A 27,337-nucleotide genomic window follows, 5' to 3' on the forward strand; every position below is an offset into this window, starting at 1 on the left:
AAAAAACAAACACAAAAAGCCTACAAGGCAAACTTGAGAGAGGCCCAAGCATTGCACTTCTTTTGAAGTGTTGTGGAAGTTTAGGGGAAGCAGGACCAAGCTGGGCTCAGTTGCTTGGGTAGCACCAGTCCCATCAGGGCTCTCCTGGGACCAGGTGATCTGAGCCATTGGCTCTCCCCTGAACACTGCCACTGGTTGCTGCATGTGGGGGGCATCCCCGCCTTTTCCCAATTAATATCTAAATTAATATCTAAAGCCCAGAGCTCCCAAATTCTTGCTCCGGCATCAATGTAGGCAAAGGATGTTCCCAGTGCCTCCTGCTGCTCCAGCAGAGCAAGGACAGTGGTTGCTCCCACCAGTCTCTGAGGTTTGGTGTGTACTTTTTATGTCCAACAACTTGTTTTTCACACCTGACTCAAACAGGAAATGGCAATGCTGTGAATCCCACCTGGGACTACAGAACAACAGTTTGGTGCTTAAATGGGTACAAATTGAAAGAGGACACATTAAGGTTAGATATTAGGAAGACTTTTTTTACTGTGAGGGTGGTGAGACACTGGTACAGGGCTGCCCACGGAGGCTGTGGATGCCCCAGCCCTGGCAGAATTCAAAGTCAGGTTGGATGAGACCTTGAGCAATTTTGGTCTAATTCAAGCTGTCCCTGCCTGCGCCAGGATGGGTTGGGAGTAGATGATCTTTAAGGTCCATTCCGCCCCCTTGTGTGGTTAAATGTGTGAATGTGATTCACACATCCAGTACGTGTTTTCCCTCAAGGTGTCTGGAGCTGGGAGAAAAGCAAGTGGAGACCCAGCACGAGCCACTTTCCCTCCCACACTCTTTCAGATGGTTCAAGCCCCAGGATCCCTCCTACCCCTGAGCACTGGACACACCTCTTCCTTACCGGCCTGCACCACTCCATGGATCTCTCTTCATCCAGACCTTCCCCTGGAGGGATCTGGACCAAGATTCCTCCTTGGGCAGCTCTCCTTTAACACAGATCTCTCCTCCTTTTCTGCCCTCCCAAAATTCCCTCTAGCAGATGGGATTTTGATACACAAATCCCCTTATTCCTCTTGAAGAACTGAGATTCCTGTGACTTGTAGAGAGAATGAGAGCAGCCAGCTTTACAGGCATGGGCATTCAGAAGTGAGTCCCATGGAGGAGATAACCGTGCTTACCTGCTGGCACACGAGGATAAAGTTGGCACCGGGAAAACTTTTTCCAGCGGGCGTTTTCTAACCCGGCTGTGGGGCTGAGCTGCGAGACGTGCCCTGCTCGACTCGTGGGGGTTCGGGAGGCGGCCGGGTGCGGAGCAGAGCAGCGCCATGGGGCTCCCCCGGCCCGCCCGGTTCCGCGGGCTGCGCTGCGCTGCGCGGGGCTGCAGCACCCTCGTGTGGCTGCGGGACCTGCCCGGGGACACGGGCACCCTGCCCGGGGACACGGGCACCCTGCCCGGGGACACGGGCACCCTGCCCGGGGACACGCACCCACGGATTCTCTGCCCCCGTCTGCTGGCCAGCGAGCTGGGGGTGCGCATGGAGGGGATGGGATGGGTTAGGATGGAGGGAGGTGACATTCCTTGGGGAACGGATTGAGGGGGAGGAGGCTGATATCTGCTCCAGCGCCCATCAGCCTCTCCAAAGCAGGCAGATGTGATGCCAGCTCAAGGGAGATCTTCCCATCACCTCGGACTTGCTCTTTGCAAATGTCCTTGCAAACTTCCCTTGCTTCTGCAGTTGTGGTGTATGGATGCAATGCCGTGCATCTCCATGCAATAGTTCTTCCTTGTACGTGATAACTCTTCCTGGCTTTGTGACACCAGCTACAAAAGGAAGCTTTGCTTCTTCCCCTCTTCCCAAGTATTTACAAAACATTATACCCCCTGTGCATAGCTACCATCCTGCTTCTGAACTGCCTTGGGTTGCTTCCCTGTGGGGTTGGAAAGAAGAAGCAGCGAGCAAAATATCTGCTGCAGGGAGGAGATGCTCCTTCCACATGGAATGTGGCGTTAGGGATGAGCATCGCAACCTCCAGGACAGGAGCATCACTCCAAAGGGCAGGAGGGGCTCGGCTGCTGGGAGATGACACGCTGTTGTCATAGGAATATGTGTTCCTGCAGTTTGTGGATCGTGCCAGCAGGACTCAAAGGGTCTTCAGACCTTCTTGTTGCCACCAGAGGGAGAAGGGCTCAGCAGCACAAGGATAATGGGAGAGGAGGATACTGTAACCGCGATATTCTGTAATTCATTCTGGGTGGGGATAACCAGGCGGGTGTCCCTGTGAGCTGGAAAATGTGAGCTCTGTTTTGTCTTGCTGCTGTAGCAGCCGATGCTGATGACAACACAAAATTGTTCTCATTAAAATATTCTAGGGGCAAACTTCAACTTTTCATCAGTCAGCAAGTCATGCCCAAGTGTCAGCCTGTCGAGTCAGAAACAAGGAAAGGAGGTCCAGAAAGATCCTCCCATCACCTGAGACCCGCCCTTTTGGAATCACCTGGTTGAAAACCAACTGCTTTTGAGGACAGAAAGAGTTTGCAAATGTCTTTGCAACCTTCCCCCACTCCCAAAGTTGTAGTGCATGGATGGAGACCAGCTCTCCTGCCGAAATTAGTACTGGTGATGGATGTGCCCTTCCTGGGAGGAAAAATGTCCCTGTCCTGGAAGAGGAGAGGTTGCACAACGCCTTTGAGCTCCTCTTCATTGACAGCCTTCCCCCAGGATCTCCCTCCCCTGTGGAGTGCAGACCCTGCCATGTGAGCTGCAGCTCTCCATGCTTGTCTGTCTCCTGGTTTGAGACCCCTCAGATATCCATCAGCTCCTGGGAGCTGACTGACCATGGGTTGAGACCTCCTGCTTTAGTGGGAGATGAACTGAAGTTGGGACATTTCAGGCAGGAAATAAGTGACATATTTCCAGCAGCCAACAGTAATGAGTCACTGGAAGAATCTGCCCTGGGATGTGTGAGTTCATCACTTCCAAGGGTCTTTTGACTCGAGGCTGGATGCTCTCCAAAGGTATGCTCTGCACTGGCCACATGCTGAGGACATGAGGATGCTGCTTGGGTAATATTCTTAATGCAGGAGGTTGGACAATTTGCCTAAATGATCTACAAGCCACTTACTGAATGAATAAATAAGTGGTTACAAAGCAGCAGCAGAGCACTTTGGCAGGGAGGTCAAGTGTGTGGGACTGTAGTGGCCTGGGGTGATGTCCAATATGGGGACTCGCTCCTGCTGGGTGCTGCAGGGACGATTTGGGATGAGCCTTGTTCCCCTCTAGGGAAAGCTGGAATGCATTGTTTAGGAATCCTTCCTTGCTTCCTCAACCTTGCAATCCACAGGATCCACGTGTCCCAACAGCCACCGGTGACGGGAGGGACAAAGGTTGCTCCTGGGAAGGAGCTGATCCTGTGGCTGTCATGGAGCTGAGCCTCTCTGGGTGCATGGGATAGCGTTGTGTTCTCCCTGGCTGTGTGGGGGCATTGAGGATGGCCTGGGGAGGAGGAGGAGATGACAGAGACATCCTGTAAGTGACACCATGTGAGCTGGCCTGACACGAGGCTGCTGCAATTCAGCAGGTGAAGGCAAGTAAAACAAACAAAGGGAAACCCAGGTGTCCCTTGTCCTCCCAGCCCTCCTGCCTCCTGGAAGTTGGCTGGGCAGCAGTTTTCTGCACAGGCAGTTGAGTGCCTGCCACGTTGCACCAACACACACCCACTCACCATTAACTTCCTCACCTTCTCTGAACACACCATCACTGATCACCACAGTATCTTGGGGCAATGGATTTCAGGCTTTATTTGTGCAGTGAGGACACTTTCTGCCTTGCTCTCGAATCCTTTACTAGCAATTCCTGCCACTTTACTCACTGCCTTTCAGTCTGAGCATGTGGTGGGCAGTTTCTCCTGGGCACATCTTCACACCTCTCCACATTGCATTCAATCTGCCGCTTGATAGCTCAGCACTGTGAGCTCCTGGAGCCCTGTTTAACTTTGGCTGCCTCAGCTATTTGGTATTGCCTTCACCTGACCAATTCCTCTTCTTTTGGGTGCTTTGGGCCTTTGCTTCCTGGAAAGTGCTCTACAATCTGATGCTTTATTTCTACCCTCTGGTTTCTTTCAACTCAATTTCTGAGCAGAATCTGACCCTCCTTGTTCTTAATTCAATTTCTCTGCCCAGGCTGCTTGTCCAGGGCAGGTGGGGAAACCACAGTGGTTGGTGATGGAAGAGTCAGGTCCCTATCACATGCACTGACACGTCTCTACTCAGTAAAATATTTATTCCTCCATTATTTCACAAGAGTTGTTTTTACAAAAACCTTACAAAAATTTCCAAAACACAGACATGCAGAAGAAAAAAACAAATCCACCATGGATCTTGTTACAAGTAATTGAAATGTACAAATAGAAAGGGCGAGAGAGAGCTTAGATTACAATAATCCCTCAGTCCTGCTACCCCTCCATGGGTGCAATTTGTATCTCTTCTTGGTGAGTTCAGCATTGACTGACAAGCTGTGATAAGCTGCCAAAAGCACAGCAAAGGAGGGGCCCTAAGATTAGGAGCAAATGTTTTCAAATATATATATACATATAGATATTTAGTGAAGAAATATTTATTCCCTGCTTTTTTTAGGTTTACAGAAACAGCATCTGCAAACTATTAAATGGGTTTATTTTCATTAATGTTCTCAAAGAGGCAGCGACATTTATATCCCTGTGGTTTCATCTTGTATAACCGAAAAAAGAGCCCTGTGCTTTCCATGGGAATAGCACCCCCCGGCCCCTCCTCCTGCCCCAAGTGGTGTTTCTCAGGGTGGATGATTTGATCCACAGTGGATCCCTCTTCCCTCTGGCTTGGCAGGTCTCTGTGCAGTGTGGGGAGCTGTGTGCTCTTCTTCTAGCATGACAAATGGGAGGGATACCAGCCCTGGAAATATGGATGGGGCAGAGGGTGGGTATTTAGGGTGACACTGCTCCCTGGATGAGGTGGACAGTGTCAGTCAGGCTGTGCCCTCTCCCTGCCTGCCAAGCTTGAGGAGGAGAAGGTAGCTGTTCCCAACCTGGGGCTGCACTGTAGAGCAGAGAAGGCAGGGGCTGGAGGCAGGATGGAGGGGCTGGTTCCTAACCAGGCAGAGGAGATGGTTCTCCCATCAGGTCTCCAGCTCTGCGTGCTGGGTGAGTCCCCCATGCTGGCACTGCCTGGTGTCACAGCCACTGGGTCCCCAATGCAGCTGCAGTGAGAGCCCCAGTGGGAATGGGAGAGGATGCTCCTGGGAACTGTGGGGACTCAGGTGGGCACTTTGTAGCTATGGCACTTTCAGCCTCAGTGTCACCAATCAGAGGATGTTTACCTGGAGGAGGCACCTCAGCAATTGCTCCATTTGTCCTCAGATCTATTGCTGCAGCCCCCAAACCAACCCCTTCTAGGGAAGCAGGGCTGGTGTCTTCTCTGTCCAGGCCACCCCTCTGAGCTGGTGGTGTCCCCATTCTTGGCTGGTGGCTCTTTCCAGTGGGTGAGGAAAGGGTGATCTGGTTTCCAGTGGGCTTTGTCCACAGGAACACCACACCTCCATCACTCTGGCTGTGGAATTGGCAGGGGAACGAGGACGCCCACCCCATGTCCGTCCCCCTGCACATCCCACCTTGGAACCTCTTTAGGCTGCAAAGCAGGGTGGGATGAGGGGGAAACCATTTCCTTTCTGTAAAACCAAAAAAGCCTCCCCCCATGGAGCTGTCGGCCCCAGACCCCCGAGCACATCTGCGGAGCTGCCGACGGGGAGGCTGTGCCTCCGGAAGGCGAAGCCTTCGTTGGCACGAAGCGCTGGGAGCCGCCTACTCAGCTGAAACCCAACAGCTTTTTCCAATTTTCTCGTTCCCTGGGACGGTTCAATGACCTGGGGCTTTGCAGAATCGCTGGCAAATCCGCCGAGGCAGGGCAGTGGTGCCTGCTTGGAGATTGGCGATGCATCCCCAGCTCATGGGAGAGCTCCCAGGCTCCAGGAGGGTCTGTTGAGATGCTGCAGCTCTGCTTGCCCCTCTGGGAAGGGACAAAGCCTGGTGCCATCAGCATAGGCAGCTCCTAAATGCAGGCAGCACAGTGCAGAGGGCTGGCCGAAACTGGCCATGGCATGGGTGAGCCATCAGCTTCCCAAAGTCCCAAACTTTGAGAAGTCCCAATCCCACACTGTGGCTGGAGTTGCACAAAGAAACGAACACATAGATCAGCTTTGGCACACACAGTTGAGCGCCGCAAGTCACAGCCTGGTGGAAAGGGGGGCTCGTGATCCTCCCACACTGTCCCTGCGGGAGGAGAAGACCCAATAACTCTTTGGCTCTCTGGGCAAGATACCCAAATTGGTCAAATCCAATAGTCCAAGATCCTTCCATGTTTGGAAGCAAATTCTTGTTCCCTTGGCAAGTCTGTTTGTCCTCAAAGAGCGTGTGGGGGGTATGTGTGTATATATAGCCGTTATTATAAGGGTGTGCGGAAAAGCAAGTTTCTAACCGAGTTCGCTCCATATGTGGCTATAATTATGTGCCACTTCGGCCTGGGACTGACTCTACCTTCAGAAGGGAAGGGAAGAGGAGAGAAGATGCTGAGACATTGTATGAGTGGCATGTGTGCTGGGCAGGCAGTGGATTTGTCCTGGACCGGCACAGGAGCTCCACGCTGTATCCTGGAGGAGGCCATGGGATGGGGTTTGCCCTGCTCAGTTCACGGTCGGCACCTGGTTCTGATGGAGGCTGAACTCTTTGGCTTTGAGGCGCAGGCTGGCGATGCTGTTGGCCATGTTCACCCCTTGGGTGGGCGTTGCGGTCCCGCTGGAGCTGTAGGAGGGCACAGTGCTGCAGGGAGGGAGCAGGGAGGAATGAGGCAATGGCCATGGAGAAGTCCCCATGCCCTTTGTGGTCCTTCTGGCTTCCCAGGCCAGGCTGGCTGTTCCCTCTTGGAGATCTCTCACAAGAACAGCCAAGGCTTCAGCATTTTTATGTGCTTGGATGGATGTGGGAACCCCTCAAACTATGCACCAGGAGGCCCTGCTTTGTGCTTTTGGATGTGATGGCTGAACATGAACAGCTGGGAACCAGAAGGGACCCATGCCACCTCCTGTGCCGAGATGTGGGAAGGGTCAGCATGAGGCCAAGCAAATCCCTTGTGAGGACCAGGGCGCCTGCTCCATCCCCGAAATGCAAGGAGACAGGGAAGCCTGCTCAGTGTTGGGCAGCGGATGCTCAGGCGGAGTTGAAATGGTTCCCAAAGCCAAGTCAGACGAGCTCCTTTCGGCCTCATAAAGCTCCCCAAATCCCCAGCAGTGGCCCAGGGCTACATTCCTGCAGCAGTGGAGTGGTCTCTAGGCAGCCCTGTCCCATGAGGCCACCTCCTCCCCAGCTCCTCCAGAGCCTCCACCTACCTGTACGGGGAGGTGCTGGTCCAAGAGAGATACTCCGGGGTCAGTGCAGTGGGTCGTGGTGCCATGGGCTGCTCAATGGCTGCTTCTTGGCTGTAGGATTTGAGCAGTGATGCCGATCTGTTGGCCAGCATCGCCCTCTCATTACGGCGGAACTTGGCCCTCCGGTTCTGAAACCACACCTGTGACAGGGAGGAAAGGTGGTCAGCGGGGACCCAGTGCGAGCAGGGATGTCCCAACCATCTGTCCTATGGGTCATGGTGATGTGCAGGATGAAACAAGGGAGGGGACAGTCCCTGCTCCTGCCTGGGGGCAAGGCAGAGGGTGTTGTTTTCTCCCACACAAACCTGTGCTCACCTGGACTCTGGCCTCGCTGAGGTTGACCCTTCTGGCCAGCTCCTCCCGCACAAAGGCGTCGGGGTAGTGCGTCCTCTCAAAGACCCTCTCCAGAGCCTGCAGCTGGCTGCTGTTGAAGGTGGTGCGGTTCCTCCTCTGCTTCTTCTTCCTTTTGGCTGCCCCGCAGCTTGGGCTCAGGCTCTCACCTGTGGGGAAAGAACAGAAGCCACATGAGAGCCAGACCCGTGTGAGACGCAGCCAAGCTCAAGCCCTCCTGGGGGTCTGCAGTGTCCTGCTCTGTGCCAGCCACGCTCCCTCCAGGCACCTGGGACTTTGTGCAACCCTGTGATATCTATGAGAATCAAAACCTACTTTGGGACCTGCTGGAACTTAGGGTTAACCCCAAAATTTATCAAGGCTTGTGGTGGTTTCACATCTGGCTAAAACCATGTGGACCTGATTTTGAATACCAGTCTGTGTATTCTGAGGTTGCACTTGATCTAAATTGGGGCTCAGCTCTTGCTAAGACTTTAAGCCAAGCCTTCATGAATGGTGATGAAAATTCAGCACCAAAACACCAAGATGTGTCTCAGCTCCCACGTCCAGCACCCCCCGAGGCCCCAGCTATGGCATGTCCCCAAGGTGACACAGGACTACAGCCAAGCATCTGCTCTTCCAACCCTGGTCTGCAGAGCTCAGAACGAGCGGCACCGCGTCTCGCAGGGCTCAGCCTCCACAGTGTTTATTTCTGGCTTTGCTGGCTCATGGAAACATGAAGCTGAGGGTGTAGCTTGGTTTCTCAGTATTGATCTTGGGCTGTCAGCCAGGCTGAGATTAATCTCCTCTTTGTCACTAATATCATAAGGTTTGGGCAAGTTTATGAAGCCTTTTTCTGAGACACCCAGTCAGCTGCCTGCAAAGGCTTCGTGGGGAGCACGACTCGCTGTCGTTCTCCCTTGTGGAGGTACTGGTTAATGATTCTTTCTGTTAATAAAGCATCTGGATCCAATCTGTACCTACTGGTGGGAAAGCATTTTGGAATTATTTGAAATGTTAATAATTTTATGACATTCTGATTCATGGCAGGGGTATGTTAGGGATTTCTGCTCTGTATCATTGCAGAAGCCAGGGTGGCAGGACTCACCACTCCCTGAGTATGCTCACAAATTAAATACTTGCTAATAATATTAATCAGGATAGTTATTTACTAAGTGCAGCATTTTCAGATAATGCTTGAGCAACAAACAAAATCTACTAGAAGGGATATTAACTCTGCTGTTTCAATACACCATCAAGTTGTTGAGCAGGAGGAAACTTCCAAGATCTTTAAGGCCACAAAAACCTTCTTGCACTTTAACTCTGAATAATTTAAGCCATTAAATGCCCAACAGTGAGTTCTTCCATCAGTCCCTAGGACCCCTATGTGCCCAACTACACCATTCTCCCAAGGCCTCTCTGTAGCCACTGACATTTCTCTGGGTCTTTTATTGTGCTGTAGGTGTAGCCTTGGTTGACCATCAGTGGTCTGTGATCTTTTATTTTGGGCATGGCCTTCTTGGTTAGGTGAAGACATGATGGACAGTGCCTGAAATATGTGTGGGTTAGAGACCCTTTCCCCAGCCAGGAAACCACGGGCTGCCCTTCGCCACCAAATGTGTTTAAAGGCTCACAAATAAAATTCTCAGAATTCCCTCCAGCACTTGTTCCTGCAGCTTCAAATGTCCTGCCAGTCTCTGCTTTCCAGTTGCCCCTTTTAGTTAAACTCCTTTTTTGGTCCTGTTTTCCTTCAGCGAGCTAACGAGCCGCTGGATTAAAATACATGAAGTCCAGCCATGATTGTCCCTGAGTTTTCTGGGAGCTTGGGACTGAAATGGGAACCATCAGGCTGGGAAAGAGCTACAGGATGTAACAGGGCGAGAGGTTTCCTTGTGGTTTTATGACCATGCCACAGGGCTTCTGAGGAAATGGTAGATCAGGGTTTGATTCAAAAGGTCTAGTCACAAGGGCACCCAGTGCCCCTCACCAAACTGGCAATGATGATTTCAACAGAACCCTGGGAAATGTATAAATAAAGGTTATAAACCCCCTTTGGCTTCATCCTCAATTTAAACCTGGCTATAAGACTTTTCCATAGTAATGATTTCTCTCACCCACTCTAATTTGGCTCAAAGAAAGGAGGAGGAGGAAATTTTTAAAAAAATTAATTCTCAATCCAGTTCTGTAGAATCTGGCCACATTTTCTGGCTGGTCTTTATCTCCCCAAACCCACAGAAGGAAGAGCTGAACAGCCACAGGAGACAAGTAGTGCTGAGTGCTTCCCATACGGGGCTGGCAGTTGTGATGGGATCGAGGTTTAAGACCAGAGTTGGATCAGGATGTGTCCGAGCACAACTGGTTCCTGAATTTTTGGAGACCTGCAGACCCTAGGCCATGCTGGCTTTGGGACATTCTGTTCAGCCTCTAATTGCTGCTTTAATGGAAGGACGTTCCACACCTTTTCCAGGCCATCTCTGTATGGCAGGAAGGCAGCTCCACACGTGGAGTGCCTGCCTGGATCCTCTGCTCTGCGTAGGGATGAGCCTTGGTAATGCATCAACATCTTTTCCTCATTAGCTCAGGCATTGCAGGCTTGTGGGGCCAGGCAAATGCCACCCTAATTGTTGGTGGTGAGTGTCTGACAGGTTTACAATGTACAGTCAGGCTGGATCTCTTCTATTAGAGACGCTTTAATAACCCCAAATCAGCTTCCCAAAAATGAGCATGGCTAAGTCCTGTGTGGTATCGGAAAAGGAATGGGAAGGGGTAAGTTGGGTCCCCTGAAGACGCCCTGTCTTCTCACTGCCATCAGCGGGGGCTTGGATTTAACCAGACCTGCTGACACCTTGATGGAGGAATTGGAAACCAGTTCCCCAGCCTGATGGGCTTCCAGGAATAAGAGTCTGTAATTGCACAAAGTTAAAACCAGCTTCCCACCATCATTGTTCTGTCCCAAAGCAGTGCTTGGGGAGTTTATGGAGAAAGCCAAACCCTTGCCTTTGTTAGATATAATTTGGGGGTTCATTTGGGCTGGAGGGACCAGTTTGGTTGGCCAACCCTGAGGTCAGAGGGGCTCCTGAGCCTTCCCCCCAGCCACCTTCCCTGTATTTATCTTCCACTGATTACAATTTCCGCTGAAAGGAAAAGAAATGCAGGGAAAGGGGGAAAACAGGGGGGATAACATTACTGAATAACCAAAGATGACATGCGGGGGAGGACGGGGAGAGGGAGGCGCAGGGGCTCTGCACAGAGCAGGATGAGCCCAGTGTACATCACAAAAAAAAAGCCTTAAATTGCCCCAGAGTATTAGGAAAGACAGGAGACTTTTCACGCGTGATGTGGATGAGTTTTTGGGGTGCTGGATGTGGCCTGGGTAACTCCAGCCTCCTCTCTGGGCTGTCCTGCCTCAGGTAGTGCTGCCCGAGAGCTGCAGACAGCCTGGGAGCAGAGCTGTGCCCTACAGATTCCACGGGGTTCTGGGAGTCACCCCAAAACCCTTCTCCCTGTGGGAGCACCAATGCTGGCAAGCCTGGACTGTGTCACACTGAGAATTTGGGAGCAACGGATCCTGCCCCATTTGCAAAGGCAACACCACCCCCTGGTCAGAGCCGTGCTGGTTCAGCTGTGCACCAGCCAACCCCTTCTCCAACTCTTGCCTTTTCCCTCTGTGCTTCCATTAGTTTTCCATAGGAAGGACTCAGCAGGTCTCAGCCTCGGTGCTGGGCTTGCCAAGGGGGGCCCTTACACTGGCAGGGCCCCCAACCTCCCACAGCTGCTGTTGAGCATTGCAAAGAGGCAATTTTCACTCGATTTCCACCAAGGCTTTGGTTTTGACTTACGAGCTCCATCAGTGCACAGCAAATGGCCTTGGAGCAGCTACAATCCAGATCAACCAGCACTGACAATCCCAGCAGCTCACTCTCCTGAGCCCTGGAAACACAGGCAGGGATCCTCCCTTGGGATGTCCTTCACAGCCAGCCATGCTCAGTCTCCCCTCTGGACACCCAGTTTTTGGAGTTTCTTTGCAAAATGCTCATCCAGAGCACACTGTTTGCCCAGCACCATCCCTGCCACACCAGATGGTCACTTCAGCCAACTGCCAGCCTGTCTCTTCCCCAGGTGATGCTGCAAACCCCTCTCCCTAAGGGTACAACCACATCCTAGGACAAGTTTTCCTGAGTCCAACTCTCCCACTTGGCTTTGGGGTGCAAATACCCCCATTTTTCAGGTCAGAAGGCAGCAAGTTCAACCCTCTCACGCACAGAGCCCAGGCTACATCTCCAACGTGTTTCATTTTCCATTGCACCGCAGCCCCCATGGCCCTGAACAGTTTTCTGTCATTAAATTATTTCACACGTTCCATTTATTTGCGAGCAGTTTGCCAAAGACTCTTTAAGCTTTAAATTTTTCACACCCCCCCCCCCCTCCAGCCAAAATGATCAAATCTGCTGTACCATTTACTTCCCTACTATGCCTGGAATGGCATTTTTTTCCTCCTTTTTTCTTCTTGGGTATAATTTAAGGGTTGAAATAGCCTGGAGGGAATTAGCTGTAAATTCTTCCTAAGACAAATAAATTCAGCCCTCTAAGTTTCTACGTTTTTCAAACTGTTGAGAGACATTTTGGGTTTGTTTTACTTGAAATAATGATCGTGGCATATCTGACCCTCAGGCTGCGGCCAGCTCTAGCCAAATAAATAGCTTTTATTAATTAAGGTTTATCCTTAACAAATAAAACCCCAATTTGATCTCGGACGGCTGAATTAGCAAAAATAAACAACGGGTTCTCTGGGCACTTGATGTGGATTTAACAAATTAACGCTGGGCCTTCATCAGGGAAGCCGCAGGGTGGTGGAGGTCTTTTACAGCCAAGAAATCCTTTGGAAAAACAATGTCTTTCGTTTCTCCCATGGTCTCTCTCGGTAAACATGTGCACTCCCTTCATCCCTTTATACACTCGGGGGAAGCGAGGAGAGCTCCGGCGATGACGTCTGCCAAAGTTTCATGTGCAATTGTTTAACTTGTTCCTCTAAATCATGCAATGGGGAGGAAGCGTTTCCCCTCGGACTGCAGCGAGCTGCAGCAAAGCTCTGGGGTTTGGGAATTGCCCCTCCATGCTGTGTGCCCACTCCAGCTGCTTTTTATTCCACAACCTTCAGCGGAGACACCCGAAGCCAAGGTGTGATTTGGGGGTGCATGGGCTGCCAAGTGCAGATGACCCCTCTTTACAGCAGCCACTTCCAACACCAGCCTGCCTTGGGATGCAGTTGGGAACAGCCTGGGTGCCCAGGGGGGTGGTTACTGGCCCATACTGAGGCTTTGCAGGGAGGAGGGACAGCAGGAGGGACAGCAGGAGGGATAGCAGGAGGGACAGCAGGAGGGACAGCAGGAGGGACAGCAGGAGGGACAGCAGGAGGGATGCTCCACAGGCCAAAGGGAAGCTGGGCACCTGTCCCTGCTCATGGGCACGGGAAGAACAGGGTTTATTGCAGTAGGGATGGTGGAAGATGCCTACACCACAACGGGTCTTTAATCTCTCCGAATTATCTTGGAAAGCCTAGGGGGCTGAGAAGCAGCCAGGAACCTGCCCCTCCACATGTGCTGAGTCATCCAGGTGTGGTTCCTTTCCTGCATCCACCCGTGAGCCCAGCCTGGGTGCACAGGACCAACACAGCACCAGGCTGGGGGCAAAACCATATCAGTGAAACTCCCATTTTCACCATGGTTTCACCCCAGTACTCAGGGGAGAAGCCTTTGGGGATGCCAGCTCCTGCCCACAGGATGCCAGCCCCAGCTTTGCTTGGCACGGTGCTGTGAGGTCCAAACCCATGCTGGGAACAACCATGGATATGGGGGACAGGGTATCCCTGGGGAACAAGGGCTGTCAGCCCCTCCCCGGCTCCCACCTCCTCATCCCAACCCACTGCTGCTCCCTGTCCCCCCTCCAGCCCAGCCCCAGCCTCACAGAGACCCCAGGAATGCTGAAAGCTCCGGGGAGAGGTTGAAACTGGGGGGGTCCAAATGTGCTGAGTCCGAAGGAAACTTTCTCAGCTCAAGTGGTGTACATGAAAAATTTAAGAGAGGGGCAAGTCCCAGCTACTGGAGAAACATTACAGCGAAATGTTTCCGAGGATGTTTCACCTCATTAATTGTGAAAAAACTGAAACGCTGACACGTTTTTACAGGCTGCCAGTTTTGCTGGGGGAAAAGTGTCTCTGTTAAAAAGGAGCAGCAAAAGCCTGGACCAAGAAAGAGGCCAAAGCTGTCCCGGGGGGGCCTTAGCCTGTGCTCACTGACAGGCAGCAGCAGCCTGTTTTATGGTTATAGAGCTGCCTCTGCACCAGCCAGAAACCACCCAGCACCACAGTTTGCTACCCCCAGCCACACAGATACACAATTTTTGGGAAGATCCTGCCCAGCAGTGCTGCAGCCCCAGGGATGCTGCATGTACAACCTGCACCCCAGAGCCCAGGAGCACCCCTGGATGGTGTGTGGTGTCTGAGCACCCATCACAGCCAAGTCCAGCTGAAAGCCAGAACACACCAGGAAGGTTTTGGCTGAGCCAGCAGCATCCCCTGCATCCCAGTAAGGATGTGTCCAGCCTGTGCTGGTAACCCAGTGGTGGAACCAAAGCCTTTTTTAAGCTCATTATTAGTGCAGCAAATGCATTGGGAACATGATGCTTCAGATGGTTATTTGGAACAGAAAGAATGTGAAAAGGAAGATCTTTCTATGAGGAGACATTGCTTCCCTTGAGGATGGTTCCAGCCCAGAATTAGCCACCAAATTGACTGCTGAGAGCTGTGAATGGAATCAGAGCTGGCTCTCCAGTTGGCTCTGGAGCAAGGACAGCCATGCTGCCCAGGTGCACAAGAGGGAGAAGATCAGGAAGTCACAGTGAGGAAGGAGGAAGATAATGAAAAGAATGAAGAAGGGAAGCAAATGCTGGAGATGCCAGTGAGGAACCAGCCAGCCACGTCTTGTGCAGTGATTTAGAGAAGATGTCATGAAAGTTCAAAGTTGGTGAAATCCACAGGGCTGCAGGCAAAGCCTTGAGGCTCTGATGTGCTCAGGAGTCCCTGAACATTCCCAGCACTTCCCACCATGCCAGAGGCTACTGCCTGGGCCAGAGGCTCCTGCACAGCCCAGCATAGCACTCACCCAGCTGAGGCCAGGCCCCAGGAATGGTGTTTTGGCACAGCCAGCTCCTGCGTCAGCGGAAGCATTTAATGAATTAATTGCAGCCACATTCCCTGAAGGAGGAGGCAGGGTTGGTGGGATGCTGTCAAGCCTCAGGAAGGGGCTGAGGAACATCTTTGGCCACAAATCTCTGGTGGGAGTAAGGGGAGTAGGCTGAGCAGCACAAGAAATTCCTGTCCACTCTGCCAGGGACCTGGGAGGGATGGTGCCATCCCCCACCTTTTATCTGGGGTGGGACAGACCTTTGGAGAGGTGACACGGACACATCCTGCTGCTGGGCTCGCTGGCTCAGGATGCACCCCAGCATCCTGGCCCCAGCCCCAACCCTGTGTGAGGATCCAGAGCACAGAGCCTGGCACCATCAGCATCCCCTGACACGACTGCTCCACAAACAGCGACAGCGCTGGCGCCCAGCGCGGGACCCGCCGAGGCCTCTGGCTGTGCTTTCCCTCCTGCCTGGCTCCTGCACCCCGGGAGCCAGAGCCGGGACCATTGTGGGGCCGTGGGGCTCAGACTGCCTGGCTGTTCCTGCCACGGTGGCACCGGCCCAGGGCAACCAGCCCGGACCTGGAGCGCCGAGAGCATCCCTTGGGCTCGGGGGCTGCAAGGGAAATGTTCCCTCCCAGGGCTGTGCCAGCACAGGGTGACCCCAGCCTAGCACGGGGCTTTCAGGAGCTGCCAGGAGCATCCCGTGTGTTCACAGGAGCCCCACACAATGAGCTGTCCCGGCTCCAGAGCCACCACTGCCTCCATTGTGTCAGCGCTCCATGGGGACGGAGCTGAGCTGGGGCAAAGCTGGGGAGCTGCTCCACAACGAGTACCCAATTTGTCCTTCAAATAATGGCACGGTGAGGAGGAAAGGCTCCTGGGAAAATCCACTGTCTGCGCGGATTTGCTGAGTACAGTGGCTTTGAGAGGTCAGGATCTGGCAGGGTCTGGCATCTTCCTTGCTCATGGCAGGGGAACATGCAACTCAAAGGGGTTCACACCCCTCTGGGGTATCTCTTTTCTTAACTGGGGCTGGGATCACACAGACCCTCCAAAAACTCATCCACAGTGGTGCCAGTCTAGATGTCCCCTGCAGATGTCAGAGAGGGAGAGGAGGAGACAGGAGAGATGCCAGGATGGGTGCTCCTGGCTGCATGCAGGGATGCTCTGAGAGGCTGTGTCAGACCAGAGGGCTCCTCAGGCGGATGTTTGTGGCTGCAGGGCTGGGGGTTGCAGGAGCTGAAGCCCTCCCAGTGCAGCCAAGTGCCTCAGGAAAAGACAGCGTGGTAGGTTAGACCGATCCAAGCCAAATTCCGAGCAGCACCGACCAACGGGGGAGCAGGAATTTTCATTTTGTTCTCCTGTGAATTTGCCAACCCCCACGGTGGAGGCCCAGGGACCAACAAAAGGCGCTGGCTCTCCCCCAGCCACCACCAGCCAGGAGCCTTCCCGGCAAGGAGACATTCACTGCAGAGCTTGCTTTCATCTCCCAGCCAGGAGACCTTCTTGGGGTGGGATGAGAGCAGTGCTTGGGCTGTCCTGCACCTCACAGCACTGCAGCACCCTGGGATGCTCCTGGGGATGCAGCCTCCCCACTTTGCCAGCTCATTAAAACAGCCGAGTATGGCGAGTGGCAGCACCGTGGTGGCTCAGAGATGTGTGAATGGGCCTCTGTGGCTCAGGGAAACAGCCAGCCCAGACCCTGTGGCCAAAATGCTGGGATTGGGGTCAGCCCCAGGCACCGCAGTGAGGGGTCTGGGCAGAGGGAACAGCCACGGTGGCTCCCCACAGCCACTGGAGAGTGGATGATGGATGATGCCAGCACAGCCCCTGCTGCCCTACATCAGGGCTGAGCATGGCAGATGCTGCTTCCCTTCCCATCCTGCAGATCTTTTAGGGACCATTTGGTGCATCCATGATGCAGCCACAGAGGTGCCAACATTGCTCACATGCAGCCACCAGATGTAATAGGTTACCTGGTTTTCCAACAGGGCACAGCCGTGTAATTAATTAACACTAATGAGATTGGCCCAGGAGTAGCACCTGCCTGTGCTTGCAAAGCACCACCAGAATCTTGGATTTAAGTGCAAAGTGAGTTTTCCTGGGGACTGGGAAGGGGATGGGGGGTGCCTCAGGCCATCACAGTGTTGAGAGCTCACTGGGACTTTTGCTCAGCGTTTGAAAAATAAAACTAAATCAGCCGGGGCTGCATAGCAGGAACGTTGTGTGGAGGGCTGGCTCCCAGCCAGGGACCCCTGGCATGGCAATCCCAGCCTTCCTCTCCATCCCAGCCTTCCTCTCTTCCCCAGCCCCCTCAAAAAGGTGGTTTTTTGAAATTTAATAGGCAAAAGCCCAAGCAAGGCAGCCCCAGTGGCATCTGGCACTGAAACCCAACACCAGCCCCACGAGGTTAAAGCAGAGACCCCATTGCATCAGGGTCATTGCCAAGGGGGGGGATAAGGCAGGCAGGGACATGGGGGAATGATAAGAATTCCCATGACGTCCCCTCCTGCTGCCCACTGCCACTGCCCCAAGTCTCTTTCCGTTTCTGAGGCCAAAAGGGTGTTTTCCACACCCATCTGATCACTGAGCAGCAGCACCTGCTGAGGGCCCATTCCACGGCCACCAGGTGTGGACAGCAGCATGTCTGGCCAGGCTGTGGGATGGGCATGAGCCCCATTGGGACCCCATCCCAGCCCTGCTCCAAGGAGGACCCTGCACGCACAGACGTCCCAGCAGCCCCTGCCAGCGAGCAGCATCGCTGTCCTCCAGTCTGGTTTTCATTTGAGGTCGGTGGCCTCTCGCCAAATTTATTGTAAAACATTCATTTTAATAAGTGGCTCATATCTTTTTTTTTTTTTTTTAACCCAGCCTGGTTAACTGTTTCCAGGTTAAAGCAGAACCGTGCATGGCAGGGCTGGTGGGGACAGTGAGGGACAGTGGGGACAGGATCACAGTCAGGTTGCTGGGGGCAGGTGCCAGCCATGGGAAGGACACCAAGTGATGACAGGATGGAGACAGGACCATCAGGGTCCTGCTTCTACGGAGGTCAGCAGAGCTGAGACCCTCACCCTCATCACTCCAAGCCTTCATCCCCTCCAGGTCCCCATGGAGACCAAGCACCCTCCTGTCACACTGGGCACCCTGACACTCATACAAAATAAAAATTTACTGCCCAGTAGGAACTGGGTCATGTCAAACATGCAGGGCTTCCCAAAGTGGACGTTGCCTGGTAGTTTAGTTTCAACATTTGTTTTAAGTTTTATAAACCTCTAATACTAATAGAAATGCTGGAGTGTCTTTTAATTTAAATGAAAACAGTTTTTTTTTTAATTTAAGAATTCCCTTGAGGTATTTACAACCCCCAAATTACAGCCATGTGGCCAGCCCAGATGAGAAAGTGAAATTGGTGAGGAAGGAGCGTGGCAGCTCCCCAGCCCAAGCCCAGCATAGCCCTGCAGTGGCTGTCCCCATGTCACCTGTGTCCCCTGCACAGACTCTGCTTCACACCTTTGCTGGGGACATGGGATCCACGGGTTGACCAGCCCCTGGAGCTGCTGGCCACAGCTGTCCCCAGCAGGATGGCATCTTGCTGTCCTTCCTTCTTTCCTTCTGTCCTTCCATTTTTGTCTTCTCTCTGGAGCACGGTGACTTTGGGGACAGGCGCTGCCCGTGATCCATCCTGTGCCCTCCTCAGCTGTGCTGCTGCTAGACCAGGCTCTTTGCACCCCAGTGCTGTGTCTGGGGTCCTCTAAGTCTCCCCTGCACCATCCCTGCTACTGCCACCCCCCAAGTCAGCCCTGACAGCCCTGGCAGTGTCCTGTGCATCCTGGGGTACAACACAACCCCCCCCACTCAGCAATGCCCTGCAGGACCTGGGGTACAGCGTGATTCCCCTGAATGGCTCAGTGCCACATGCCTCCCCTGCATTGCCCTGTACATCTTGGGGTGCTCTGAACCCCATCACACGCACCCTGCATTGCCCTGTACATCTTGGGGTGCTCTGGAACCCCATCACACACACCCTGCATTGCCGTGCACAGCTTGGGGTGCAGCACAATCCTCACCCCACCCCAGCAATGCCCTGCATGACCTGGTACAGTGCTGACCCCCTGTCCATCTTGGGGTGCAAAGCACACTCCAAACACACACTGCAGTGCCCTGAACAGCCCAAAACTCAACATAAGCCCCCGTTAATGCCCTGCACAACTCGGGGTGCAATCCCCAGCCTGGGGTGGCTCTGGCCCCATTCCCGGCGCTGCCCCCGGCTCGGCTGCAGTGCCTGCGGGGAGCGCCGGGCTGTGCCCCCTCCCCAGCACCCCATGTGCTGCCATGTGCTCCCCGCCGCTCCCCCGGCTCCCCTGCCATGTGCACTCCAGTTTCCTTGCGTGTGAAGCCTGCAGCCTCTCGGATTCAGTGGCTGGAAAGGATGGCGCCTCTCCACATCTGGTTCAATGCGCGAGCCTGGCGCCTGGCTTAGCCACAGTCTCCATTCAGAGACACACAGACTTTAATAGACTCATACAATTCTTCCTGATCTATCACTGCAGCCGCAGCTGAAAAGCTGCTTTATTATATGCACTCAAAGGGGGATGAGGAGGGAAGGGGAGGGGGCCGGCGGCTGGCGCTGCCGCTCTCTGAAGGCTCCCAGCCCGCCCGGCATCCCCCGGGACCTGAACTGTCCCCCCAGCCCTGCCCAGCCTCCCAGGGGCTGTTTCCCCCCCAAACCCACAGAAAAGAGCGGCACCGCAGCCTCATTATCTCTCCTGCTCAATTAACACCCTCCAAGCTGCCGTTTGCACCCGCACCGGCACGGGTGGGGCTGCAGGGCACGAGGTGGCAAAGGGGACCCCGCCTGTCCCCCTAATGTCCCCAGCATGGTTTCACTCCCCCACATGCTGGAGCAATTTTCCCCCAATTCCTGCAACATCAGCATCCCATTTACCCCGCAATTCCCCGAGTGAGGACCCGCAGCCGGAGCTGCCGGGGGTGAGGAGCGGCACCGCTCCCCCCGTGCCAGCCGTGCCCCAGCAGGTCCGAGTGCTGGGACTGGTTCTCCCGGGGGCACCACAGGGCAGGGAAGCATCTGGTGAGGGATGCTGAGCACGGACAGAGAATTTTCGCCGTGGGAAGGCTGGAAAACATCGCCCGCGGTCATGTGTCCCTCGGGCAAAGGCAAACATCGGGAATGCCTCAAGGGCGAGGGTAGGAATTTTTGTGCTAATTCTCGGAAGTTTAGGGCTATCCAGTAAAAAACAAGCAGTTTGGCAGTTTTGAGGCAGTCCTGGACAACAGGCACCGGAAAACCGCCTTGAAACCCCAAATCAGGCTTTTCTCCCCAAAAGTTTTGCTATTCCCATCCTCCCTGACCCTTCTGGGCATCACCAGGACCAGGCGGGGGGTGGCTGCCTCTGCCCACCACCTTCAACTCTGTTCCCAGTTGCTTTTTCTAGCCAGGAAAAACCTGATCTGCATTAACCCTGGTCTAAATCCTTGCTCAGTCCCAGCTCAGCCCAGCCATAACCCACTGCCCCAGCATTTTAAAGGATGCTCTGACCCAGGTCCCTGGCTCAGGGATCCCATCCTGGAAGGAAAATTCCTTCCAGCTTCTGATCATGCTGCAGGGAGGGAATGAGACGCCAGTGTGGGGACACCAACCCTCTGCCAATCCCAAAGCACCCGGGTCCCATCCTGCTTCAAACCTCATCCCTTCAGCTCCATGATTTTACAGCTCTAGGGAAGATTAATTCCCCGTGGCTGGAGGAAATCAGCCTTGGGTGAAGGGGTGATCAGCCCCACTCCCTGGGAGAGAGGAGGGTTTCTAACGAGGCAGCCTCAAAGCCCCAAATCATTTCATCAGCCTCCCAGCTACAGACACACGCCCAGGCTCTCTTAAAATGCTGATTCGTTGAAATTCACCCATCTTGGCTGCACAGAGTCGAAATTTCATATTTTTCCTGTGAATCAGCCCCATTCCCTGAAATAACAGCCCAAAAAGAGAGGGGAAATAGTCTTGCACTGAGCTGTTCCTGATCGAGTGAGACATAACAGCCTGGGGGGGGGGACAGGCAAGGTGTCCCTGCACCCCAGCACCCTCCTAGGCTGGACATGGCTGTGTCAGGGGGTGCTGCTGGGGACTAAAGCACATCACTGGGTGCTGCCAGGGATCCCAGGGAAGTGGAGCAAAGCCTTGTGTCCCCAAAATATGCAGGACCCTGCCACTGTCCCCTCTGGACATTGTAATGCCTTGATTCATCCTGCTGGAAAGTGGAAGGAGCAGGAGCATCCCCCACAGCAATGCCTGCCAAAACCCGGCTCACTGGGGGTGCTGAGCAGAGAAAAATCCCAGCAATGAAAAGTCGGGGAGAAAAGTGATTTTCCTGCCCTCCTGGTCCAGCCAAGGCTGCTCCAGCTCTTGGGCTCCCCCAGCCAGAGGGTTCCCATCTCCCCAGGCCCTGAGTTTGGGATTTTTTTCCCTTTACCCTCTGGCAGCAGCTCTCCCAGCACAGAAGTGAGCACGTGTGGGGACCCCGCAGAGCCCTGCAGGAACGTGCTGGTATGTGTTTCCCTGTGCCCTGGGGAGGGCTCAGCGTGGGCAGGGCAACTTCCTGGGGCCCCTGCTCCGGCCCAGAGCCCCCCGAGCTGGGGTGGGGGGAGCCTGGAGCCCAGGTGGGGGGGGTTCAGCTCATCTGGAGGCAAATTTTCTCCAAATCAGAGCCCTGGTGTTACCAGGCAGTAAGAGGCTGACAGCAGCCCAGGGCGCAGGGAGGAGCGCGATGGTGACCCAGAGTCACCACGGGAGGAGCAGGAGGGTGAGTGGATGTCATGGGGGAGCAGTGGGATGGTGAGTGCGTGGCACAGAGAGGTGGTACCAGGGTGAACCTCATGCCAGAAGCCCCACGAGACCCGGGGTCTCTTCCAGCTGTGACCCCCATTCCTGCCTGTGCCTGGCAGTGATTTGTGCTGCTCTGGCTGGCTCTGCAGGGTGGTGACCTAATGCAGCCCTTTATCCTGCCTGTGCCATGGGGAAGCAGCACTCCCACCCCACAGCAGTTTTTGGGTAGATGAGACCTGAGGAACCAGTTTCCTCTGGTCCAGGGCAGGGGACCATGCACAGGACAGGGGTCCTGTGGCAGAGACACAGGGTAAGAACCACAGAGGAGGCTGTCCCCAGTTAGGAAGAGGGAAGCCTGGCTGCAGGAACACGCTGCAGGCTGGGACTGTCCCCTGCATCAGCCTGAGGGTACAACATGGGTCCCTCCCCACAGCCCCTTTTTCCCTTACTGGGATATGCTGGGCTCCCTTTGAGTGGCTGGAAACCTTCTGGGACCTGTCAGCTCCCCATCCATCCACCCATCCATCCATCCACCCATCCATCCATCCATCCATCATCCTTGCTTCTCACCAAGCACACACAAATGTGAAGGGCTGGGAGGTGGCCAAAGTGGGGAGCTCCCACGTGAACTAATTGGTGCTTATTGACTAATTGCTGATGGATGCTGCACTGGGGACCTGGATCAGCATCAGGCACTGGACAAGAGCTGTCCCCTCCCCTGGAGACCATCCTGCTTCAGCACCCCCAAGGGTACATGGGGAAAACCCCTTGTGCTGAGGCCTGCAGCCCTCAGAGTCCCTCAGGCGGGGGGGGGTGTCCCCAGGCAGGCTGGGGACAGGGACAGTGATGTCTGGTCACTGAGAGCAAGGATGGCTCCTGTCCCGGTGCCACCCACCCGGCTGGGCTGGCCTTACAAGGACAGACACAATTCACCTCCCCCTCTGCTTCAGATGCCACCATTCCCTGCTCTGCCAACAGGAACTGTCCCCACTGTGCCCTGCAGATCTGCCAGTCTGGGAGGGCAGCCAGGCACCCTCAGCTGGTGCTGTTTTGGGGAGCAGTGAGGGATGCTGGGTGAGCTGTAAACACTGCTGCCTCACTCCAGTGTATCCCAGCCTCATCCCACATGCCATGGCAAGCATGGTGGTGCCACTCCGAGCAGCAGGGACCCCTCCTTTAGGGAACAGAAGCCTCTCCTCTGAGAGCTGAGCCACATCTTTCAGACAATTCTCAAAGCCTCTTCCCCTCCACAGGGGCTGTGACAGGGTCTCTACACCCACTGCCTGTCCCTGGTCAAGCATCCAGAAACCATGGAAAGCCTCCCAGAAGAGCAACCTGGAGGATGCTCAGCAGATTTGGGGCTGTAAAAGGCAGATGGGTGCTGGACAGAGAGGTCTCATGGGTCTGGGGTTACAGGGCAGGGGGGCCTCAGCTGGGTCCCTGTGCCCATGGCCCAATCTCACTGAGCCAGGCACAGGGGATCAGCCACGAGTTAATGGCACTGGGTTTAACTGTGGCTGAGCCATCTACATGCACAGATGTCTCAGGGAAGGCAAATCCCCAAAGACACACCTCAGCCTCCGAGCTGCCTCCTGCCAGTGCACCCAGAGAGGTCAAGGTGTCCCTGAGCTGTTCCCACCTCTGATGGGGACAAGTGGCATTTGGGAAGGCAGAGCAGCACAGCCAAACTTTGTCCCGTGAGCCAGGACCAGCACAGTCCCTGACTGGGACACCACAGGGACATCAGCTGGGATGGCTCTGCCTCAAGGAAGGTACCCAAGCCCTGGGAGGAATTTGGGGCTACCTGGGGCAATCAGCCACCACTTCAACTCCAGGAGCAAGCCCCTTTTATCCTCTGATACCCGGCCCTTGTCCCTCCCTGCCTCGCTTCTCTCTTTTCAGCTACTCTGGTTTACATAATTAAAGCCAATTTGTTATAACAACCTCTTAATCCTCTCTGCCCCTTTGGGTGCTGCTTCCTCTCTCCTTCATCACTGCTGCGTTCAGCATCCTCACAGAAAAGGGCAGAGGGTCCCAGGGGCTGAGGAAGAAGCTCCAGGCACTGTTCTGAAAATGGGGTGTCCAGGGACCACCACACCTCTCCATCCCACTGCCAGGTCCCAGTGGCTGTAGCCAAATAAATTATCAATGCATGCCTGCACCATGCCAAAAAAATCCCCTTGGAGGGGCCACAGTTCAGCTGTGACAAAAGTGACTCTTTCTGAGTTTTCAGCCCCAAAGCGGCTGAAAGCACGACTCCCTCTCCCATCCCCAGGCGGCACCAAAAGTAAGTTCATTGTTTGAAAAGCCATCAGTCAAGGCTTGCTGGCTAAAATTACCCTCCTGCTTTATCATCTTGAGAACATTAAGGGCTGTTGTTAACAGATGTTTCGCGTTACACATTATTTGTTAGTCTAATGAAAGGAGGTGAACAAGCTTTCAAGACCTCAGAAGTTGTGCCGAAGGTTTTCGATGGGAGGCTGTTGCACCACTCCAGGGGAGAAGGAAGATGAAGATGAGGATGTGAATGAGCTCTCGCCACCCTGTTGACTTTTCCTTGCTCTTGCCTGGCTTGTGGGATTTCTGATTTTTGGGTGTCATGAGAGCAATGTGTTACACAGATATTTGTATTCACCATCCCGGGAGGATGCACTAGGGACACTCAGGGCCAGTCTGGGGCTGTGGCCAAGGCAGGGGCTGAGCAGCCTCTTGGCTGGAGAGGGAGTTGGGCATGGCTTTGGTCCTCAAAAGTGCCAGCAGGAAGGGATGTGCCAGCCCTGCAAGGCACTCCTGGAGAAGAGGTGTGCCAAGGGCCCCAGACATGGGGCTGCCTCCAGCCACTCTCTCCAGCAGGCAGGGCTGTGGGGTGGGTGAGGTCAGAAGGGGGCTGAATCCCCTTCTGCAGAGAATAAACCCCTGCCCTGAGTTTCTCTGGCTATGCCACCCACCGAAACCTCTCACTGCTGCTTCCCTGGGAAGGGGAGGGGGTTTTGTCGGGGTCGCAGCCTGCTGGGCACAGCCTGGGGCTGCCTGAAGCATCCTGGTGCCAGCTCTGCCAACGCAGCCCCCAGCCCACAGTGAGCCCTGCCTGGTGCAGGGGTACCAGCAGCTCCAGGGCTGCTCTTCCTCCAGCCCCCAGCACAGCGACCCTGATGGCTCCTGGCTGGAGCTCAGAGCCACATCCTGCAGAGATGCTGGGGCACTGTGTCCACTTGTGTTCATAACAAACCCACTGCCACCAGCTGCAGGGCTCCAAACCTGCATCTGGCAGAAAAACACCACGACGGTGAAGAGGAAGATGAGAGAAAACGCTGAGAGGCTGTTTTATTTCAGGATGCCAATAAAAGATAAGGTTACCAGTAAAAGTTCCTCTGCTGTCATCACACTGATGCTGAAAGCATCACAGATCTGGAGTAAAAGGCTGATGCTCACCAAGGCAGGACATTTGCCTGATATTTCGAGTCTCCCCATCTCAATTTAGGCAACTGCATCCCAGTTAAGGCAGTGACAGCAGGTAAGGGTCTCAAAGGTCCAGCTTTGTGTGTGCCCAGGTTCTTGTCTCTGTTTCCTTGTTCTCTTACTGCCCACTGCTCTCAACTCCCAGGTATTTTTCAACATCAGAAATGCTTCAGCTGCTGATCAGCTTGTCAGAGCATTCCAGATGCTGGTGGTGTCTCCATCCATGCAAGCTTGCCAGAACAGGTGCTAATGGGAAATATCTCACATGGGCCAGCAGTGCTAGGATATGCAGACCAAACCCCAGGGCCCCTGCCCCAGCAGGAATGGGCTTTTAGGGTGAAGAATAGGCTTGTGGTGATCGTGCAGCCTCTCACTCTGTTTTTTTGCACCATGCCGGGTCCACACGAAGTTCTTTGGGTGCATTAGGAGCCCACCAGGGCGGTAGTTTCTCTGCTGTTCTGCGAACAGCCCAGCGGGACTGCTGCGGGCTGGGTTTCCAAAAGCTGCACAGATCCCACACGGAATACTATTCCCCTACAGACCCACAGGCAGGAGAAACCCTCCCCACAGCCCCAAAGCCACTGCCAAAAGTACAAACAAAGCCCAAGGGAAAGCGAGGGAGGGTGGAAAATAACACTGCAAATACCAGATACCATCCCAAAAAGCAGCGCCCAGCCTCAGCCAGCCCTCAGCAGTGCAGGCACAGCCGGGGGCTCAGTGGGGCTGCTCCATGAAGGAAGGAGCTTGTGCAGGGAATGAATTGTTTGGAGACAGACCTGCATGCAGTGTAGGAGCCACGGGAGGGGACAGAGAGAGCACCCGGGGGGGACTGAGAGGACTGAGCCCCCTTCAGCAGCACAGATTCCCGGCTGGGCTGTGCACCCTGGTCAGGAGCGGGTCAGACCCTCGGCAGGGCTGTCAGCACCCCAGGGCTGTAGAAAACAAGCCTGGGGTAGCACAGCCCAGCCGGGAGACAGTTTTGGGGAATGCCACCGCTTGGGGAGGCACCCCCACTCCACGCTCTGCCTCCCCCGTGTCACCTCTGTGTCCCGAGGGGACACCGGCTCCGGGGGCTCCGGGGGCTCCGGGCTGTTTCTGCACCGGGGCTTTGCCCCAAGAATGGGGCGAACCCTCCTCACCCCCGCCCCTGGACCGGAGCGGGGATGCGCGGGACCGGCGGAGCCAGAGATACGAACGGGACTGTCCCGTTAAAAACGCGCCTCCAGCCAGGACCGAGCGCCATGAAGCCGCGTCCCGGGCCGGTCCCGTTCTCCTCTCCCAGCCCCGGTTCTGTCCCCGCTGATGCTGGACACGCGCAGCTGCGGCCGCCGGGACGGGACCCGCTGGTCCCGGTCCCCACGGTCCCGCCGGGCCGGCCCCGCTCCCCGCGCCCGGAAACCGAGACCGGGAGCCCCGGGGGAAACGGGGACCCCGCAGGCCGCGCAGTCCCGGCACGGACCGACTTCCCGGGAACGTCCCGGACCCGACACCTCCGGTACCGGCGAGGAGGCGGCCGGTGCGGGGTCCCTGTGCCGCCTGTCCCGGTGCGGGGTCCCTTTCTCACAGGGTCCCTCTGCCCCAGCCGTCGGGGGCTCGGCACCCTCGCAGCTCGCCCCGACGGGGCTCCCCCCTCGCCTCCACCCGTTCCCCCAGTTCTCCCCACCCCGGCGCGGGGGGACACCGACCCCCTTTGTCCGGGGTGCTCGCCCGCGACACGGGGGACACGGCGGGGACACCCCAGCCCCGAAGCTGCCCCGTCCCCGGGGAGCCCATCCCGGCCCGGCGGGACTCACCGTCCTGGGGCGCTGCCTCGCTGCCGCTGCTGCCTCCCGACGGCTCCGGGATGGCCTTGCCGCTGCCGGCGGGCGGGGGACCGGCCGCGGGGGTCCCGTTCATACCGGCCGCCACCTCCTCCAGGTCGAGGAGGTGGCTCACGCTGAAGTTTTTCCGGCTTTGAGCGTTTTCGGGCGGCTCCGGGCCGCGCACGGCGCCGGGGGCGAACGGCTTGTCCATGGCAAAGGCTGGCGCCGAGTCCATGGCTCCCACCCCCAGCCCGCAGCCCACCCCGAGGTGCC

At 55.2% G+C, this 27,337-nt stretch overlaps 1 protein-coding gene across 1 annotated transcript; it reads right to left on the minus strand.

Moving 5' to 3' along the window:
- Positions 1-4,263: 4,263 nt before the first annotated feature.
- Positions 4,264-27,337, minus strand: PRRX2 (paired related homeobox 2). The gene is made up of 4 exons (XM_014873292.2): positions 27,056-27,337; positions 7,767-7,951; positions 7,413-7,591; positions 4,264-6,846 (listed from the first exon to the last, which is right to left on the minus strand). Exons 1-4 carry the CDS (start codon positions 27,297-27,299, stop codon positions 6,711-6,713), a joined length of 744 nt encoding a protein of 247 aa, XP_014728778.1. The 5' UTR covers positions 27,300-27,337; the 3' UTR covers positions 4,264-6,710.

Source organism: Sturnus vulgaris, chromosome 22 (genome assembly GCF_052056855.1).
Source record: "Sturnus vulgaris isolate bStuVul1 chromosome 22, bStuVul1.hap1, whole genome shotgun sequence".
NCBI lineage: Eukaryota > Metazoa > Chordata > Aves > Passeriformes > Sturnidae > Sturnus > Sturnus vulgaris.

What these genes read in the sequence shown, in the direction of transcription:
- PRRX2 (XM_014873292.2), bottom strand. Translation starts at nt 27,299, where the DNA reads ATGGACTCGGCGCCAGCCTTTGCCATGGACAAGCCGTTCGCCCCCGGC. An exon ending in CGAGGCAGCGCCCCAGGACG is followed by an intron (nt 7,952 to 27,055) that starts GTGAGTCCCGCC and finishes CTTTCCCCACAG; the next exon opens with GTGAGAGCCTGAGCCCAAGC. An exon ending in ACCAGCACCTCCCCGTACAG is followed by an intron (nt 6,847 to 7,412) that starts GTAGGTGGAGGC and finishes CCCTCCCTGCAG; the next exon opens with CACTGTGCCCTCCTACAGCT.